General features: G+C 40.3%; 1 protein-coding gene across 1 annotated transcript; it reads left to right on the plus strand.

The window, feature by feature from the left end:
- The first annotated feature begins 2,197 nt into the window (after positions 1–2,197).
- On the plus strand, positions 2,198–14,825 carry LOC139441820 (uncharacterized). The gene is made up of 8 exons (XM_071222577.1): positions 2,198–2,284; positions 6,988–7,332; positions 7,759–8,040; positions 9,644–9,787; positions 10,455–10,562; positions 11,925–12,008; positions 12,840–12,953; positions 13,876–14,825. Exons 1-8 carry the CDS (start codon positions 2,248–2,250, stop codon positions 13,935–13,937), a joined length of 1,176 nt encoding a protein of 391 aa, XP_071078678.1. The 5' UTR covers positions 2,198–2,247; the 3' UTR covers positions 13,938–14,825.
- Positions 14,826–22,257: the final 7,432 nt, after the last annotated feature.

Genomic DNA, 22,257 nt, shown 5'->3' on the forward strand with positions numbered 1-22,257 from the left:
TCATGAGGTTGTCACAGAACTTCACTCCTATTTCATGAACTGCCTTAGGAGTTTTCTTCAAATTACCAAAGTCTTGTGGCCTTTGTAGACTATTTCCTATATTTCATCATCATTCACTTTCTTTTGAATTTTACTTAAACTCAGCTTGGTAGTGGGTACCAACTTTATTCTGTCCTTCAGCAGCATCTGCAGCATGTCCATCAGTCAAACTTTGAAACTTTAGACCTTTAATCATCATGTCTCTTACATTAAGTCACTAAAGAGGCACAGTACTTATACACAACATTGACAGCCTCATAGAACGCAATTCCATGGCATTCTTTCATTTTGACACTCTCATCATGCAGGATTCTTTGAATGTCTTTCAACTCACATTTTCTGTGTCCAGATTGGCTTCTTCCAGAGAAGTTGTACAGGTCACTGAGAGTCTTCTAAGAGTTCATCATGAATGATATGTTCTTTGAAGCTTGGGATGTTGCACGATGAAATGCAAACACCGTATGGGACTTATCCGTGGCTGTTGTGGCAAGATCATGAAGTCTTCCAACCATCACATAGGCTCCATCTGATCTAAACCCTTTTACTTCACTGATATCTAGGCTTTCCTCTCTGCAACACTTTTCATTGGCATTGAAAAGTGGTTTTGCATCTGACTTAGAATCTTTCGAAAATGTGTTTCTGGTGTGAATGATGCATCCACTATACAAGCATACACCGTCATCTGCATACACACTGCAATATCTGTACTCCCATTAACCAAAATAGAGAAAAACATTAGCTTCTCTAATCTTGCTTAAAATCCCTCGACGCATAGCTCAAGCTAAACATGCTGAAACTCCTCTCCTGCTGATCTTGAAGTGTATGTAGCATTTTACGCACCCGCTAATTTCATGATAGGACCCTATTCCTGTAATGTCTGAAGTTAATATAAGGTTCTTAAGGGTATGTCCTTTTTGGTCAATATGCAGACCTCAAAGCTGCAATCATACTTTCATCACAGTTTCTGCTTACCTGCAGCCTGGAATAGAATGTATGGAGAACACTGTCATATGTACTCCTAATTAGCACCACAGGTACTACTAAAACAATCAAATAATGAATATGCTAAACAGTAGGTAGAATATTAGAAGCATATTGAGAGAAGTTTTACTAACTTGACAAAAGTGCCAGTATATGTGTAAAACTTTCATAGATTGGCTAGTATAAAACTTGTATCTTAAGTCTAAAATTGTGATTAGTTAGTAAAATCCATAACCAAGATCACATGTGACTTACATATATAACAAAAATAATAACGATATTACCATTTGAAGTTGAATACACCAACACACACTGAACTTACATTACCTAGAAGAGCTGCAAACACCTATCTGACATTGCCTCTTAGTTGTTAGACTCAGGGAACTGCACTCTCTCAATATATCATTTTCAGATTGAAGCACTCGTAACTGGTCATTGAAATCACTCGCAAAACGATCGATCTTGTCATTTAGGCTTGTCAGTGCCGCTTGTTTCCCTTTCCGTCTGGCTGTGGAGAAGTTTAACATTGTCGGCTAACGTCAGTATCACATAATCTCGTCTGCATTTTATCCATTGCGCTGGTTCTGGGACCAGGATGTGTTTCAACATCACCGATTACAACCAACAACGTCAGAAACAACACTGTTAATCTCAGTGGTAGACGTGTTCCCGTACGTAGCCGTACAACGGGGCATGAATCACTCTCGATGCACAAAAACTTTTTATTGCTCGTCTCCACGCCTCCCTACGCATATGTCATAAACAGTGTTTGATGCATTATGGCATATATGGGTACAATGATGTATATTGGCAAAAGTGTGGCAAAGTTGTTACGATGTCCGCCTGGGTTGAGTAGTCACAAGACCATAATAACTAATAAGAACAACTGATGCATTGCGCCAAGTGCCTAAGCTTTGAGTTGACAAGAAATTACAACCATCATTTGAACGATAGCATAAAATTATTCATTTACCTTAGACTCTTTATCAGAACACATGTAAACAGCGATAATACAATAACTTGTAAGAAATAATCACCGTTGTTTCTATAATTCTTTGAGAGGCATTTAGAAGTTGGAGTACTGAGTAAGGATAAGATATATGGATGAACAACTTGTTTTTATGTTTCTTCAAAGTTGTTTCTATAATTTCAGATTCAGGTTCCACTTCAGAGGATCAGTTAGCTGAGAAGTTCCATACTTGAAACATCTGGGATTTTTAAGAAAACATGCCACCAATGAAGCTTGGAGCATTGTTCCTGCTACGTAAGTTTTCGACTTATCTAATAAACTATACAACATATATGATAGTAGCATAATTTTGGGGCCGTAATTATCAAACAACTTAATTTCTAGTTGTGAAAAGTTTCTGAAAGCAGACTTGCCAAGTTTAAAACTGATGTTTGTATTGAAGTCGAATTCTAAAACTTAACTAAGTCTACAATAGGAAATTGAGTCATTTCTACTGATTACGATTACTTGATCGCTGGGGACTATCCCAGCTATTTTCAGCCGAGCAATGGTACTCATTTTACTAAGAGTGAACCCGTGAAGATCTTGAGTAGAATAGGTCTTCAGCAACCCATGCTTACCGTAGGAGGCGACTATGCTTGTCGTAACAGGCGAGTAATGTGGATCGGGTGGTCAGACTCACTGACTTGGTTGATGCATGTCATCTTATCCCAATTGCGAAGATCAATGCTCATGATGTCAATCACTGGATTGTCTGGTCAAGACTCGATTAGTTACAGACCGCCTTCATTTAGCTGTGCGTCGTTAAACGGCAAACAAAGAGCGAGAGAAACGTTATTCGGGGAGATAAACAAGCAACGTACCATGACTGAAGAGGCGCCCGAATTGGATCAGGAAGGAGTATCTATTGTTAGCGACATCCCCCCTTCACATGCATATACTTTTCCCATATAATCATATTTAACATAACCCAAAAGTTCTGATCCACAATTTAAAATAGGCATTATCTTTGCATCACAATTGTGAAAGTAAGATTTACACTTTGACATCAATACTTTATAAACAGTTGCGGATTTCTAACTATTGTAACTCAAAGTCCAAGTAAACAATATTCCAAGGCATATGTAAGATGGTACTACTAATGTAGATGCATCTTTGTAAATCAATTTCATTTTTCCCAACATTTTCCAAAACAGGTCTAAGAACTTTAGTTTTTTTCAGTTTGACGGACAGTGACCATCTTTCCAAAATGCTGAATTGATATTGAAGACGAATTCCCGAATCAGAAAAGCAGACAACATCTTCAGCAAGATTAAAAGCAATAAGAAAAGGAATATTTCAATTAGATCTGGAAGTAACTGTATGTCATTTATAGATTTTGAGTTTGAGCCAAATCTAAAAATGGCTTGAAATTATCTCAAAGACTAAACAAATGAGAACAAGAATGGCCTCAATACGCAAAATTAACGCACTCCCAAAGAACATTGAAATGTAATTGTAAGGTTATTATCATTGGTGCTGACAAACTCTATCAAGTAAATGACTGGCTCTGATTCAGTGTAGTAGAACCTGTAGACAAATCAGAAAACATCTGTACAAGGCAAATCTTTTATTTATGTATATATACATACATACAATACATACATACATACATACATACATACATACATACATACATACATACATACATACATACATATATGTAGCTTCTCAGCAAAAAATGGAAATTTGATAAAACTTCCCAAATTGTTCCTATCCAGCATGTCTATATGGTACCAGAATACATAGTTTTGATGAAAGAGTTGTATCATGTACACTTCATCAATGTTTTACAAAATGTATTTCTGTATGAATAAAGAATTTTCTATCTTCATACACTGACCACGGGAGTTAAATTTCATGAAGGAGGGGAAAAAGGACCAATTCCATACATGATTAATGTTTAACCTCAAAACCAGTAACAATACATATCTAGAATTGATGCTTCATTCATGGAATATGGTTTTGACACTCAAGACATGATGTTTGACATTGTTTGAGATTGCTCGAACTTACACCGAACTTATATAATTAGACACTCAAATGAATGACAGCGTTTGGTAAATCATCTGAGGCTTACTCAAATGTTTGTGCTTTCATGTGCTCCAAAATTCAAAAGTATAAGCGCCTATGATATAAGTTGGTGACATAGGTTCACATGGAAAGGAATCAGAAAAAAATTAAAGTTGAACAGAGAGCATGGAATTCAGGCCAACAACTGACAACGGACACATTCCGCAGCTTTAAAATCATCATAAAAGTAAGGCTGGATAATGGACTTTACCAGAAAATATGAAGTAAAGGGGTGAATTGTTGCCAGCAATCTCAAACACTGACCAGAGAACCGTACCGCCCATTAAAGCCCTGAAATGGAAATGGCCCCTTACTGAAAATACGTTTCAAGGTGGCTAAACTTGCTAATTTCAGTTATTTGCCAGTTTCAAGGAAACAAAGTAAAACTTCCATATAATTTAGAAAATGTACAGCTTATTCTGACAAAAAAAATTTTTTTTTTCTTCAAAATTAACATGGTTATGCAATACCAGCTTAAAACGTGTTTCTCTCCAATAATTTATGGGTTTATAGGGGATGGAGAGATAAACTAATGGGCCAAAGAACGTATACACCCATGTTTCATGGTCAATAAAATGATCACAAACAAGATAACGTTATTCAATGATGATGTATTCGCTAATAGGGTCACATGCAATAGTCCATGCACAATTTCAGTGCGAAACTCATAACAGGTGACGTGTACATGACGTTTATATGAACATGGGGGTAGGCAGATCACAGTTCACAGGAATGATCAGAGTCAAGCAGGTACTGTCTTGATACATTTGTGGTCTTTTTAATGGATACCTGGTACGCGCTGTAACGAGTTTGACAACCGTTCGCACCAATGCACTCCCAGACGCGCCGCCTCATTGAGAATCCGATTCCATTCAATTCTTACAGCATCAACAAGCTGTTGCTTGTTTGCTGGTGGGTGTGGACATCTTCGGATCTGACGTTTCAGATGATCCCATAAGTGTTCAATTAGGTTCAAGTCAGGTGAGAGAGCGGGCCACGGAAGAACGTTTACGTTGTTCGTATACAAGAAGTCCTTGACGAGCCTTGCAGTGTGTGGTCTAGCGTTGCTATGCTGCAGGAGTGTTCCCTGTTGCTTTTGGCGAAGGAATGGAAGCACCACGGGTTGAAGAACATCATCTCTGTACCACAGGCCGTTGATGTTGCCACGGATGATGATAAGTTTCGTCTGTTGGTTGCCACAAATTCCACCCCAAACCATCACACCCACTCTACCATAGGGATGAACTTTTTGAATGCAGCCTGGCACCAAACGTTTCAACCTGCGACGGTATACTCGAGCTCGACCATCATTATGAAACACCTGAAACCTGCTTTCGTCAGAGAAAAACATTCTCTGCCAATCACGAACATACCAACGTCCTACTGTCCTGGCACATTGCAGTCTCCGAGGTCGATGTTTCCGGGTCAATGCCATTCCACAGTAGGGACGGCTGGGACCTGCGTCACGCAGACGTCGTAGCTCCGTGCGTCGTCTGACGCCGTTGCTGTCGTTTCCGTCGCCGTGACGAACCTGTTGCGCAGATGGTACGTGCGGAAGTGCCAATCTTCCCGTTACGTTGTCACTCGTGGTCTGCCCGATCTTGGCCTGTCTTGTCCTACCTGTCTGTCTGAAGCGTTGAAACAGTCTAACGACCGTTGCCCGTGTTCAGTTTAGGTTTCTTGCAATCTGGGTGTGGCTGGCTCCAATCTGCTCCATACCTATTGTTTTCTATCTTTGCAGTTAACCATGGCATATCTTTGGTGTGTTATTTATTACATGTGATATCTTAGCAAAAGTTTTATACAAGTTCAGCACGTGCAATTTTACGAATACCTGGAAAAGCTGTTGGGTGACTTTTGGCCACTGCAAGTGTATCTTTACGGCCAACGCGTTGCGTTTTGGAGATTGAATTTGCAGTTCTTGGGCAACTGTTTTCTGTCTTATACCATTTTACTCACTTTGATCGTTTGGGGGAAAAAATGCTTTAAAAGTGTACACTTACTTTTGCCCATGAGTTTACAACATGTAATTTACGAAACAGACAATTTAGTAATGTCGAACACTATCACATTCTTTACAAATCACACAGATCAGAACCAGAAGAGCCAGTGGGTATTATTTTCATCGGAGGAGGTTTAGGGGCTGGTCTATAGCACATGCTACATGCAAACTGAAAAACTGCACAGTGAGACATTATGGAAGCAGTGTCAAACATTGCTAATGAATGAGGGTGATCTCTCTCGAACTGCACTGAAGGCTCCCTACGAAAACGGCACAGTCACAACTGGTTCTGATTTAGTGTGTGCGCTCCTAGTATATATCCCGATAACGTTTTTCTCGCTCGAAATAAAACGGGTTCAACTGATCGGCTAAAAATAGGTGGTACAGTCCCTAACGATCAAGTTATCGTAATCGGTGAAATTGACTTAGTTTCTGATTATAGACTTTGCTAAACACTTCATGAGTATCAACTTCATTGATGACGATGTGCAGGTACACATTATCATATATATGGGCTCTGCTGTTATATAGGACAAAGTGGGTGCGTCTGATGATACCATTTCTTCACTGTTGTTGTTTTTGTTTTTTTGTGCTATTCAGCTCGCCTAAGAATAAATATATTAACGTTATACGATAGCTTTACTGTATGAACCTTAGAGTTTTAAAGAACTGTATTGGTGTATGTGATCATGTGTTTTTATGGTGCACCTATTAATGTGTCGGTATACATGAGACTGTTTACCGGCTGTGTGAGCCAAAGGTCCCTATTACACTAGATAGATGTAGACCATCACACATTGTCTTTACTGTATAAGCGATGTTGTTATATAACACGATGTTATACAAACGATAGATGCATAATATAACAGTATTGTCTTTACAGCTTGGATTATTGTGTTATATTACACAACCCCAGTTGAAGCCAACCTTATTCCCGTGAACATCACCTGCAATGGCCATCCTATAGCTACATCTGATGTCTTCGCACTATCCCTTATTATAGACAATATCAAGATCACTGTGGACAAAGAAACCCCCCAAATAAAAAATTCTACCGATCTGTGGAATATATCTGTCAGTGGTCTTTTTGACAACAGATCATACCTCGTAGGAAAAGGACAGATTGACTGTAGCTTGGTTGATGGTATCAAGTGTGAAGTACATGGTTATCATCAAACGGTGTATAAACAGCTGCTATTCAAACCAAATTTCGAGTTTGAATTTGACAGTAAGACTTTGGACAAATCTTTTGTGTGATGCTCTACCTCTACCTCAAAATGTACTTACGTTTAGTCTGTTAAGGCGATCACGTCCTTCCAGAATTGACAATTGCACATGCAAGCACACTGATGTCCAAAATAATGTAGTAAAATATGTTATCTGTTGTCTTATGTTATGAATCATGTGACACAAAAGAGCTTGTTAAGAGTAAAAGATTAACTATCAAATGTATGAGGGAAGCCCAAAATGACACAGGTGGTACACGTTAACAATTTAAGTTGAGAGATGTGTGGTTTGGCTTGCTTTTGTTTATTGTTTATGTGCTTTCTATTGTTTCACGTTAGCAGACATATTTCATACCCGAAAAGGAATAATAATAATAATAATCATAATAATAATAATAGCTGAAACTTTACTTTGTTTATCCTCGCAGGAAAAGGGGTCGTCAAAACCAATCGAAAAACGTACAAGTTTCTGACATGTTTGGCTCCCACGGGTCCCGCGGACACAAAGATGTGGTGGCAAACTAGCATGGACGGAACTACGTATACCGATGTTAATCCTGCGAACTATATAGTAACAACTGCCATGCATGGTGCGTGTCATGTACGTACATCCAGCGAACTGAAGTACGAGAGCAATACTAAGGCATACTTTCGGTGTATGTTCGGAGAAAGAGAAGTGGGTTCTATCCTGGTTGGAGACTGCGATTCAGGTAAGGCTCGTTGGTACTTTCTTTTTTTGTCTGTTTGTTTAACACTGACCATATCAATGTCCATGGACCAGACAAACCAGTGGTTAATATTATGATCACTGTCCAACGCCGTCCGGGTACGATGATACGCAATCAAACAAGTCACTGAGTCTGACACCTTTTGATTCAAACGTCAAGTTAAGGTTTTCAGGTGCATTCGTAGTTCTTGTAAATTAGGTGCGTGAGTCGACCATATGATATTCTAGAGGTGGGGTGAAAATCCTACGATTGACTAACAAAATGAACATGTTGAATGCAGGATTCTGCTACAAAATTGTGGATCCCTAATTACAAATTTTACACGTTCAACTATTATATATCTGTATTACGACATAGCATGTCCTAGTGTCTTAAACGCCATCTAACACAATTATTGATTGCGAAAATCTACATGCTGTTAAACTATTGATGTGCCGGGGGTAAAGGAGTTAGGCATGACTTTTGCGAACACCTGGTATCTCCACTATTTGATTGTTTGTTTGTTGTCTAACGCCGCACTCAGCATTGTTCTGGCTGTATGACGGGTGTCTGTAAATTATCGAGTATGGACAAGACAGTGATTGACATCATGAGCATCGATCCACGCAATTTGGATACGATGACATACATCAACCAAGTCAGCGAACCTTACCACCCGATCCCGTTAGTCGCCTCTTACTACAAGCATAGTCGTCTTTTACGGCAAGCATTGCTAAAGACCAATTCCTTCCCCGGATCTTCACTGGTCAGTTATTTGTGATTCCTACTCACATGGTCATGATGTACTCAGAGTTTTCTGGCTTTGTTTTGACGTTATTGTGATATCACATATATATATGTATGCAATCTTATTCATGTATTGAAAGTGTTTAGTAACTTTGATTTTCACGCAGGGGCGGGTTTATCTAGTACTATGTTGATATTTCTCGTGTATTTATAGTCATATTTGCCACCTACTAATTGTTCATATCTGGCTGTAAATGTAAAGCTTATGGCCAGCCCTGTATTTTGGTACCTACATCTCCCATATTGCTTGAGTAGTAAGTTTGCTACTCGTGTTTTCCTTATTTTAGAAAAGCCCCCTTGGTTTGTCAGTTCTCCCAGCTGTTGTTCTTCGCCAACGTGACTTGATCCTTTAGAATGACTCTCTTTTGGTTACATTTAGCTGATGATAACTACACTGTGAAGTTTTACGTTTTCTATTATTACTGTATTCTTATGTTATAACAGGGGCACAACTACGTGCCACAAACGACCCGAGGAACTTGGCAGGGGGCACAACTCTGTACACCGAAACACACCACGTGCTATTTAACACACACACCACACACCACACACCACACACACACCACACCCAACCACCAACACCCCACACCCCACACCCAACCACCAACACCCAACACCCAACACCCCACAACCCACACCCCACACCCCACACCCCACACCCCACATCCAACATCCCACATCCCACGCCCCACATCCAACCACCAACACCCAACCACACACTCCACCATTTGTCAAAATAGGCCCAGCTGCATCCTAATTACCACCGCATAAAAGTAATTCCACATATTTACATTTGCAGAAACGGAAACAGATCTGAGCCTCCATTTCTTCTGGTCAACAATGACCTGTGTTTACGTCCCGTTAATTTTATCGATAATTCCGGATCTACTCTGTGTCCAACTGCCAAGACTGCCAGCACTCTGTCAGACTTGGGATTTCGCAGGTTGGTGTTTAACTATTAACTTTGGTAACAATCCGATTTTAAGTAGTTGTCAAGAAAATTTTAAGTAAAAACTGAGCGACCCTTCATACAAGTTCTGAAAAATCAATAACGGTATGAGTGAGTAAGTGAGTTTAAAGTCGAATGAGTGGGGTGTGTTTTGTACCGTCTCATTTGTCAGGATTGTGAGCTTAATATACGAACAGACTCCAAAGTGGTGCAGGCATTACACACCATCACTATCTGTGAAACACTTGAGCAGGGGCATCGTGCTTACAAAACCACGACCATCATCAGTGCGAATCTGGTATACAACGATCATTGTATCATAGAATATCTAATGGTCACATGTAACAACTGTTATATTTGGAATAACACTTTCTTGGCGAAGCTACAGATAATAGTACTTTTGGGGGGTTGAGTCCCATTGAGGTTGAGTGGGTTCGAATCCAGGATGAGACTCAACCCCCAAAAATGTACTTTACTATTAAAAAGGAGTTATTCCAAATATAACATTTGTTACATTTTACCACTCTCTTAATGTCACTGTTCTGAGGGACACCTGTCGGCACAGCGACGTGCGGCACCTCAGCAAAGTCATAGCAAACGTCGTTGGATGTAAAGTAAATGTTATATGTGTACAGTAAAGAAAGATCCAACACGTTTTCAGAAAAGCTGGCAAAGAAGTTGAAGATCTTTTGTCCACTGCTCCCCGGTATTTTGTTTATGATCTTCGTCATATGGTGGATCATACTGCTTGTTCTTTCGAAGAATAAAGGTATCTCTTACTTCTTATATATAGAATACTGTAACTGACTATTTTTAATTGCTATGAAGTTTTCTATTTTACACACAACTTTCAATATTTTATGAAGAAAGGAAAGCTTACTGGGGTTTTCTTAATGCTTGACTGGTGAATGCATTTTTTGCAAGAAGAATTATATAGGTGATGAGATAGTTGTTTTTGTTGTAGCAAAATAATTTATCTAGAATGGTAATATGAATATCATATGCAAGTTTCGAGTTTAGGTACACTTTAATTTCTAACCAGAATTCCTTCATAAAACGGCATTCTTCATATACGTGGTTTATGTTTTCAGATTCAGAGACACAAACTGAGCATATATCATCATCCATTAACTTCATTTTGAATAATTCCTTTTTGGTATATAGAGCTCTATTCATGAATTTGTACGGGAAATATATTAGTTTAACGCCATTGAAATGAACATTAATGCAGGCCATTGTCCGTCACGACCTGGTCTGGTATACCCTTGTGACTGAAGATTTCTCTCAAAACAGCAGTAGCTTTCGAAGATGTTGTCTTCTTCATGACAAATACTTCAGGAAATTTAGAATGTGCATCTACCATGACGAAGAACATTTCTCCCTTAACAAGCACATTCCGATCCAGCACAGCGGTCAGAGCAGCATGCGGTATTGGAGTAGGGGTGGCTCATACATTTCCAGATGAATGCTCTTTACTGACTAACAAGCCAAACGTATAAATGCAATCGCAAGTGGAGATGCCTTCTCCCATTGTTACAGTTCTGGACTCCTTTCCACAAAAGTGTTTTTGTTACAGCACAAGAGTGAAATTCTTATATATTTTATCTTAATCCTTGAATTGCCGTGGAAGGAAATACTTGTTTGAATGTAACGCTTTTCCAATCCCAACCGGTTCGCAATATGAATTCTGATTATTATAAACGTTTCGAAAATCATTTGTGGTTTCAACATCAGCAACATTGAAAAAGTAACAGATACGCTGTAATGTTTACCGCCACCAAATGATTCGCCTCCAGGATGTCACAGCATACTTTACCAAGAAACGCTGCAAGGGGGGTCCCTTCATCTCACTGTTTACTTTCGCCACTCAAGATTCGTGTATATTTTGTAATTGTAAAATGTAAATAAATTCACTGTTTGTTCAATTTGGACGTTTCGAACATCGATTCAAAACCATACCATACTCCATATCCCATTCGGTTTCCAATGAAATTAATATGTCTGGAATATGTGTAACAAATTCGACCGGTAAATGAAACAGTTGCATTATCTGATTAAACCATTATTCTAACATTCAAATCAAAATTGATCATGCAACCACAGGCTCACGAGTGACCAAACATTGTTTCAGATTTCCTGTACTTCTTCATACTCGAGGCAGTCGTCTTTTTACTGCACTGTGTCTTCAATATATTTTGCAGCATACCGGCGACAAGTAAGTATGCATATGTACATAACTACGTTTTTAAAACTCTGTCAGTATGATAGACCGCGAATAATGGAGTCTGGACCAGACAAACCAGTGACTGATAATATCAGCTACGTCACACGCCGTCAGGGTACGATGGCACTAGGGCTTGGACGGGTAACTCGGACCCGTGGTTAGTCACGTGATATATTATTTAATGACAAAAATTATCTAGAACTATATGGTTACACTACAAGTCACTAATGTTCGCATTTTTTCTGACTATACGCCCATTCCTTCTGATTTTTCATATGGTTGAATTAAGATATAACTCAATTCAACTTCAGAGTATGAAAGACCAGTTTGTTTAATACATGTATCTAAATACGTTTTGCCAGGGCTATGCTAAAATGTTCCCAATCGGACATTTTGAGACATCTCCTGAGACCTACAGTGGGTACCCAGGTAGGGTCGGGTAATAGGGGGGTGGGTACCCGGGTAGTAAATTTGGACTTGTCCCAGCCGTAGATGACACACAACCAACCAGGTCCCCGAGCATGACCACTCGACCCTATGACCACTCGACCCTATGAGCACTCGACCCTATGACCACTCGACCCTATGACCACTCGACCCTATGACCACTCGTCCCTATGACCACTCGACCCTATGACCACTCGACCCTATGACCACTCGACCCTATGACCACTCGTCCCTATGACCACTCGACCCTATGACCACTCGACCCTATGACCACTCGCACGCCGAACATTTACGGCTGGGGGACCTGTTCTATCCCGGATCCCCACGATGACCAAGGAATTACAGGTATTACAATGTTGTGTGATTTGCTTGCAGACGGAACTCATATCAACAAATGGAGAAGAGATATGTGTTTTGCTGAGTCAATCATCCCTGCAGTCTGCTGGGTGATGATGAGACGTCAAGCCGTAGACACAAATACAACTCTTGGTAAGTCAAGGCCCTTGCTGTCGTGGTTTCTATCAGGGCATTTCTCAGTATAATTCGTTTAATCTATTTTTATTTGATAACTGTGTTATGAGTGAGTGAGAGAGTTAGGTTTAACACCGCTTTTAACAGAATTCCAGTTATATTGTGGCGTGTCAGCTTAATGTGGGAGGAAAGCCAGAAGTGATGCAGGTCTCAGACGTTTACAACTTCGGTAAAACCCACGAGCACGGGTATGGTGCTGACAAACCTAGAAACATAATCGGGGCGAACCGGGATTCGAACCCACAATCATAAGTTTCTGGCGTGCCCAAGGGACGCAACTCTGCACAGCAAATCGCGGCGTCTTAGACTACTGGGCCACCTGTTCTCCGGTGCCTTTTGGATCCATTAGTCCCACATAATGAAGTAATACTTCGAGATCTTTGCCTTCGATATTACTGTATACGTCTTAATATATCACGTCTAAGAACACTCTGTTCTTTCATCTTTTCATTTTTTATATTCTATGATTTATTTTGAAATCATAAAATATATATATATCAGCTCTTAGCGAGGGTAAGACCAGACGGGTTCCCTGGGTATGCTGCGCTTGCGCTAGGCTGATCAGTGTAGCGCCAGCGCAGCATAACCAGGGAACCAGGCTGGGGTAAGACCGAAGCATAATGCGCTACTGTTACATACACAACTCGACATCCTTCAAACCAGACTTTCAAATAGATCGGGAGAAGAGATTAACTTGACTGTCAATGGAGTGGTGTTTATTTGGGTAGAGAAGATAGACTATTTGCATGTCTTTAATGTATGGTTAATATGTTTTTTTCATGCATTCTCATTTCATGTAAACTTCTATTTTCACGACATAACAATTTCATTTTCATGAACTTAAACATTCAGAGCTTAAGTTTAAGTTATTTATTTTCAGAGCTGATCTGGTGGCTCTTTACCGGGGCTTGTTTCATCGTGAACGTGCAGACCCAGTTGTAATGTATTGTAATACTGAATAGACTTCTTCATCCCAGCTCAGCTCGTCACACATACAAGCCGCCATATGCGAAGAGTTTATCATTAAGAAATCACATTATTTCGGTGAAATATCGGCATTTATTATATACTTGAGTGTGAAAGACTGAGTTGAGAAAAGTAATAATTTAATATTGATATTTCACTGCAGTGAACATTGCACTTGGACGGAACTGTTGGCATACAAGAGTTACCTCCCTTTATCGTAAGTGTCTGGCTGTACACAAACTGTTGACTTCCTTTTTAAGTTAGTTCAACATTGACAGGGCAAAATAATGACAGATGTTTATTTATGGAGTTAGTAATATCGCTTCTGGCCTTTGTTATTCTTTTGAAAATATTTCGTTATGAACAGTAAATTTCTCATTTAACTCGCCAATCGAGACTGTTCACTTCGCAAAGCGCCAGTTGTATTACTTCCCCAGCATGTATTCCTTCGTTTCCAACAGCAGTCTCGTAGCTTTCAAGAATGTATTTTTTAAAGTTGATTCTGTATGTAATCATATCCAAATATATGCTAAAGAATTATAGTGACCTTAAATATGTTTTATTATTTATATTTTTTTAAGATTTGCAAACTCGGAACTATGTTTTAGGTCGCAATTACAAGGGGTGGTGTTGCGCCCTGCGTGTTATGTCAGGAGTATTTACGTTTCAATTTGTAATCATAAAAATTCAATTTCCGGTAGAAGAACTGCACAATATGTATATCATAAATAGGATATTCCACGTGTCTCGTGAAATAAAGCTATATATTTAAGGAACTTTGTGTGAGTTCATTGGAGTATGAACCTTTATAGAGTAAGGGCCAAACTGTATGAACGTCAATTTCCTGGTCATGTGACCGACCTCTCGTCCAATTAAAAAGTAGAGTATCTCTCTGATGTAGTTGGTGATCAAGTCGTAGATAGAAATCTTTGCCTGTACATTCATGACGAATTCATATCTTGTGTCCTATCTTTTTCTTGCAATATGTTGGAACAAGTGCCTATCTTTCAATGCCAATCAAATGTTTACAACGGGTATCTACAATAATATAAAGTTGACATTTTGTTAACATATTTATCATTGTATTGTATTTTCTTGCATTTTTTTCTTTATATTGATACACAGATTTATCTGTGTGTGTGTGAGTTTATTAACAAAACCGCTCAATTGTCCACGATAATGCTTGAACAAATGATGATGCTTCAGACAATATTGTCTGACAAACTTCAAAAACTTAATTGTGCAACTTTAATTGGAGTGAATGGAACTTGAACATTCAAACAAGGTTTTAAGGCACACAAACAATATGATGACAGCAAATCATCATTACGTCTTCATGAGACTTTTTAACCAATGAGTAGGTTATGTATTATGTAAAAACATATCAGTATTAAACACAATGTCAAAAGTCCTGTGTCATCAACCTTGGTGTTCGTCTACAAGAATATTCTTGGTGATCAGTTACAACATTGTTCATCGTTGTGTCCTATAAGTGATTTGTATGAGCTTGCTCTCAGGTGGCCCTGTCGGTTTTTCAACTGTTCGGTGTCTGAAAAAGTGACACAGTGTATACGAGGGTTTACAAGCTCCGAGCCTCACAGAAAAGGAATAGAGTTACAGTGAAATCGTTTGTTGTGGACGTTACATGATGTCACAGAGGAATATCTACAAAACGTTAAGTGGACTTGTTTCGTTGTGACACATCAGTAAAATAGGCAAGGGTCTATGGAATATGGACAAACCTGAGGATCGTACAGGAATCAAGTACTGCACTGAACGGCGTAACACCAAACAAATCCCATGAAGATATGAATACAACACGACGGAAGGATGCCCCGACCTCTGCCACGGTAAAGAGGTGGGCAGCAGAGTTGAAGCGTGTCGAGAGAGCCTTGAAGATGACCCCTGTGCTGGAAAGCTGGTCACGTCAGAAACACCAGGAATAATCCTGAAGATCCTCAATATGGTGATGCCCGACCGGCGAATACCCGAGCTCAATATTGCTACATCAGTAGGCATTTCTCATGAGAGAGTACAGTCCACCACGACCGAAACTTTGGCAAAGAAGAAAGTATCCGCTCGTTGGGTTTCAAAGTTTCTGACATTTCATCAAAAACGGCCCAGCCACAACATGTCTCGTTATAATCTAGCTCTGTTGGAAGCTGATCCAGAAAGGTTCCTGCAGCGACTTGTGACTATGGATGAAACCTGATTTCACCACTTCCACTGACCTATATAACCGTATATGGATATATGTAAGCCCGTGCCACTTCCCAACAACAATCAAATCAGTGGAAGCATTTGACATCACCACCACCCAAGTAGGCAAAGACTGTCCCATCAGCTGGAAAGGTTACGGCTGTGTGCTGGGACGCCGAGGGTGTCATCATGGTGGACTATCTTCCAAAATGCCAGACAATACCGGAGTATATAATGATGGACGCTTAGGGCAATTACAGGATGACACAAGACGTGGAAACCTGATCAAAAGTGTGCTCTTCCATCACGACAATGCGTCAGTGCACAACCCAGTCATGATCATGGTTACCACCCACGAGTGGGACTTGACCTCCTTCAGCACCCACCCTTGTCTCCTGACCTGGCTCCATCAGACTTCCATCTGTTCCCAAACATGACGAAAGCTCTAAGATATTTTGTGATACATTGTAGATGCCTGACATGATATATTGTGATGCATTGTTGGTATCTGACATGATATATTGTGATACATTGTGGGTACCTGACATGATATATTGTTAGTTTCGATGCCCGACATATATTGTGATACATTGTAGATACCTGACATGATATAGTGTGATACATTGTCGGTACGTGACATGATATATTGTGATACATTGTGGGTACCTGACATGATATATTGCGATACATTGTAGATACCTGACATACATTTTGATTCATTGTATGATTCAGCATCACATTTGCAGAGTGCTTTCATATACTCCAACATTATAACCTGTTTATCAGTTATTGCCACTGGAAATATGATACTTATTACCAAGTATTTTTCAAACTTAATTGATATATGGCAGTGTGTTTTTTGTTGAACAATGTTGTATTTGAATTTAAATGTTCTTTTAAGATTCAATCGAGGTTCATGACATTGTGTTTTAACAAAAAATAGTTGTCAGGAATTTATTACTTTCTAAGAAACTGTGAGGAAGTTATTATATTATGATGCTTTTGGAGTCCAGTGTAATCTGGAATCTTCTAGAACAGCTGTAGACTAATCAGTGGCTGTGTGAAGATCACTTTTCACCCTGGATATCCAGCCTAGGCCCATTTCAGAAGCTTGACACTGTTGCTGCTAAGCGAATATTATCACAGACTCCATCGCTATTACCACTGCCAGTTCATTGTGTGCTGCCAGTTCATTGTGTACTGCCATTGTAATTACTTTGCAGTAATTACATTTCCTCAGTCATCAGGATTAGGAATTGCTTACTGGGATTTCCCACCTTGTATTATTTGTAAACCATAAAGGGAGATAATTTGTATTGATTTTCTGAACCTAGTCAATTAGATAATACAATTGTTGATAGTATAACATGTTTTTGTATCTTGTTTCAAAACTAAATACTTTTGGGTATAGATTTCTGGGTTAACCTCTTTTGCTCACAGACTTTTTAAGGAATGTGTTAAGATCAGTCCACACCGAAACGTCGCTCGTAATTGTAATAAAGAAGTTGTACATCCATATGCCAGTTTAACAGCTGAAGATGGTTGTCACAATGGCATTAAAGAAGTTAACACAGAACGTTTTGTTTGTTTTATTGTTTAATGTTGCACTCAGCAATATTCCAGCTATATGACGGTGGTCTGTAAATACTCGAGTCTGGACCAGACAATCCAGTGATTGACATCATGAGCATCGATCTGTACAATTGGGATATGATGCATCAACCAAGTCAGCGAGTCTGACTACCCGATCCTGTTAGTTGCCTTTTACGGCATCCATGGGTTGCTGAAGACCAATTCTATCCCAGATCTTCACAGGTTTAATACAAAATGAAACATGCCAGGCCTGGTGTGCATACAAAGATTCATGAAGACACATTGAACGGTTTATGAGATTGCTCTTGGTAAGGAAATATGACGGAAAGACAGAGCTTGTTTCTATATGCCCCCGTGCCACCTCCCCCTCCCCCCGCACCAGCACCCCCTCCCCCGCATCCGCAACCCCCCCCCCCCCCCCCCCCCCCACACACACACACACACCAGCAACCCCCCCCTCCAGCACCAGCACCCCCTCCACCCTTCCCCCGCAGTATAACGAACAAAGGAAACTGTGACCCACTCTCCATGGAATCCTCATGGGGAGGGATATGATAAGTATGTTGATATCTTCAGTCAAAATATGACAAAAACAACCTAGTTTACAAAAGGGTTTATTCCGTGTATATAAAATAACATCCTTGGTGTTGAACACACTGCAGTTCAATGTGTCGAAGGATTTTGATATTCTAAGTGTCAAGACCCTTGGGGGCCAAAAGGTTTCCAATGCCACGTGCTGCATTCAGACTTTATTCTTTGACTTTATTGTCTCGGTTTACAGAGAGTTTATAGATCAGTCAACGGAAAATAAAACAAAAAGGACATTACAGAGTTTGTTTTTAGAAGTTATCTGGGTGCGTTGTGCTAGACAAGCAGTGTTAGCAAAACTTGTCTTGCAGGTAGACCATGCGTATGCACCGGACAGATGAGTTTACATTTCATGGAATAAAAGAATCTGCTTTAAGTTTTATATCATCAACCCCCCCCCCACCCCCACCCCCAAACACATATATCAATCAAACTCCGTGGAAAAATGTAACATAAATGCACCGGTCATTGTTATATTATAACTAATCTTAACAATCTCTCGGAATCAATCAGTAAATCAACCTATCCCCACCTTCACAATAGGAGAGTACAGTCTTCCCCATCTACCAGGGAAAGGGAGGTAATCCTGATCAGGTGCAAAGAGAATTTTATGCTGCATCTGTATTTTTTCAGCTGATCACACATTCTTAGCTCCCAATGATTAATGAGTAAATTATTTCATATAATTGGACATTATATGCCACTCAATCTTATCTCCATCATGAAACAATCACTGTGGCAGTAGCCAGTTACTTCAGACATCAACAGAACATTTATGTATAACAGAATAAAACACAGGCATTGGCTAAAGAATACTGCAGTTTCATTCTGGACAGAGTTATCTCCCCTAGGCCTTGAGGAATCGTGCATGATGCCTGATGTGGTCGGCGATGAAGGAGGCGATGAAGAAGTAGCTGTGGTCATACCTCTGAAACAAGACAAGGTTGCACTTATTTATTAAAACAGACTTTTCTGTTGTTTGGGAAAACTAAACAAGCACCAGCCCTCCATCCATTTCTTCTCCCATGGAATACTCAAAAGTTATCATTCACATGGGTATGGACACTTTCCTTTAGATATTCAATATAATTTAACTGCCTTGGGCAAGTATATAATAATAACCCTCTCACTTGAGTATTATTATAATATTATTACTTAAGAAATAAACGACGAGTGGGAATTGTTTGTCGTACAATAAAAATGCAGGGACGATAAACCGTGAGGGGAGCATTCATTTGCACTGTTCAGCTTCGTCTATAGGGAAGATCTCACAGACACTCCCCTCACAAAGATAATGTCCAATTTACGTCAAGGTGCATGTGCATGTTCGAATCTACACAAATGCGTGAGAGAACAATGTGTTATCATGCAACAAACCATGCTTCATTTTTGTCTGCGATAACCAATTCTAAACTGCTGTTTCTGATGACAACTTGTTTTGCTTTCTATTCTTTGCAGTAGTGTTCATGTTAGTGTGGTGCCTGCATTCGATCAGTAAATAAAGATAAACAATACAGGTACACAAGTTGTAAAAGCTACTTTGGGTAGTTATTGGGTTTTTGAAATTGTTCTTGCATGTTCACACATAAGCAACTGGTGATTTATCAGTTTATCTCGATCTGATGCACGATGGAATTAGCTAACTGAGTTACCATGGTGCAGTTTACCACACTCAGACACTGTATACTGGCTCCAAGCCTACCAGTCCTTGTTCTAGCCCCCCAGGCAGGGTAACAACAAGTACTGTCTTTGGTGTCGCACAGCCAGGGATCGACCCACTGACCTGCTCCCTGAACTTACACTCTATCCATTACACCATGGAGGAGGTCCAATGATATCAGTAGACATTTTCAAATAATGACATGCTCAATCATAAGTAACAACATGCAGAGTTCCAATATTCAAAGTATAGCTGCCTGTTCACTTCAAAATTCAAACTCAGGACAGGTAAATCGACAGGTAACCTAGTTCTACATCGGAAGATATGCTTATCTCCTCAATAGAAACATGTCAGCTTTATTAGTCTTGGTACCTCCTGCATCCTCATGACGATTGGCATCTTGCTCTCCGCACACGCCTGCGTCAGGTTGTCAGGGAGAAGCTGGTTCTGGGTGAGGAAGTTATCACTTTTACCCTGTAACCATAGCAACAGTTGTACATAGAAAAATATACGTTAATGTAAATTTTACATTAAATTGTATAGTAACATACTTATCCTATCTCACACTTTGCATATTTTCCTCCTTCTTTCAATCCTTATGTAATATGCTTGAACAAAGTTTCCAGCTTCTAAAAACATTTCACCCGAACACATCCCCGCATCACCATTGTCACATCCGCAAGGAATGGGTCATGCACTGTAATCTTGTGCATGCAACTTGATCACCTAAATCCCCCTGCCACATCATTCTCTTTCTCTGAGCTGACAGGCTAGAGGAGCTGTGATGCGGGGATGGTCAGAGGGCATATAGCTGTGAAGTAGGATTAGTAGAATCTAAATATTTTTTACATTTGTATGCTTATCCTGCATTACTCCGTATTGTATTTACTGCAGTCTTTTGACAGAGAGACGAACTGTGTGAGATCCAGCTGCTGAAGAAAGTTGTCCCACCCAAGACAGGAAGCAGCGCCCTCACACAGTCGGGACGTGACCCGGAAGTCATGATGTCACATCAAAACACATAAGTGCTTTAAACATAACATCTGAAGCTTCGTGGGGAGGCAGCGTAGCGAAGGGAGGTAACTTACGCTTGGTAATGCAGGATAAGTATACAAATATACAAACTTATCCTGCATTACTCCGTATTGCATCTTTATCAGAGGGCATGGCCGGTGGGCATAACTTCAGATGTGATCCATAATAAACCCTCGCCAAGGTCCGATGAATTCCCCCTACATGCAAGTGATGACCAGAACATCTACGACCATTCCTGTCTTCAGGAAACAAGAGTCGATGCAAAAACGAAACGCCCGAATAAGTAACCGAAATAGAATGAGGCGGGAAGCCAAAAACTAGAACTAAACTAAGAGCTAAAGCGAAACGCAGTAGAGCCCTCTATTTTGAGGTGATAAACACCAGGTAGTTCGACGGGCCCCGCTCGGGGTATCGAAGGATCAGCGGTGTCGGCGGCAATATCTACGACCATTTCCAAGAGCAAATGCGAAACGCAGGAGAGCCCTCTATTTTGAGGTGATAAACACTAGGGAGTTCGACAGGCCCCGCTCAGGGTATCGGAGAATCTACGCCGATGGCGTCGGCGCTGGTGTGAACATCTACTACCATTCCTGTCGTCAGGAAACGAAAGTTGATGCAAAAAGTAAAACCCGGATAGGTGACAGAAATAGAATGAGGCGGATAGCCCAAAACTAAATCTGACCTAAGAGAGATGCGGAACGCAAGAGAGCCGTCTTGTCTGGGGTGATAAACACCAGAGAGGGCGAAGGGCACCGTTCAGGGTATCGGAGAATCAGTGGCGTCGGTGATAGGTGACCAGGGACTAAAACTGTGAAAGCCAGCTACATCACCGAGGTAGTGGTTGGCGATGGCCAAGAGCAGGCTTCCATGAGCGACTGGATGGAACAGTTATACTGTGAAGAGCCATGGTAAATGCGATCGCCCTGATCTCGTGTGGGTTCATAAGCTTTGAGGATGACCGCCCGGAGCCACAGGGAAAAGTATTCCGGCTGTTATACATCAGATGTTGAGACTTACGGGGAATAGAAAGAATGTGTACCAGTGGTGGATGTGTATGTTCTGCAGGTGTTATACATCAGTCGTTGAGCGTGACAATGAATAACAAGGATGTGCACCAGTAGTGGATGTGCATGTGCTGTTATACATCATGTGTTCAGTGTGGCATGGAATAAAAAGGATGTGTATGTGCTGTTACACATCAGGTGTTGAAACTTACGGGGA

Source organism: Haliotis cracherodii, unplaced genomic scaffold (assembly GCF_022045235.1).
Source record: "Haliotis cracherodii isolate W230 unplaced genomic scaffold, xgHalCrac1.p SCAF_45, whole genome shotgun sequence".
Taxonomy (NCBI): Eukaryota; Metazoa; Mollusca; class Gastropoda; order Lepetellida; family Haliotidae; genus Haliotis; species Haliotis cracherodii.

Coding starts and splice junctions, on each gene's coding strand:
- LOC139441820 (XM_071222577.1), top strand. CDS start 2,248: ATGCCACCAATGAAGCTTGGAGCATTGTTCCTGCTAC. Junction 10,563..11,924: donor TGTTCTTTCGAAGAATAAAG/GTATCTCTTACT, acceptor ACATTGTTTCAG/ATTTCCTGTACTTCTTCATA. Junction 12,009..12,839: donor TTGCAGCATACCGGCGACAA/GTAAGTATGCAT, acceptor ATTTGCTTGCAG/ACGGAACTCATATCAACAAA.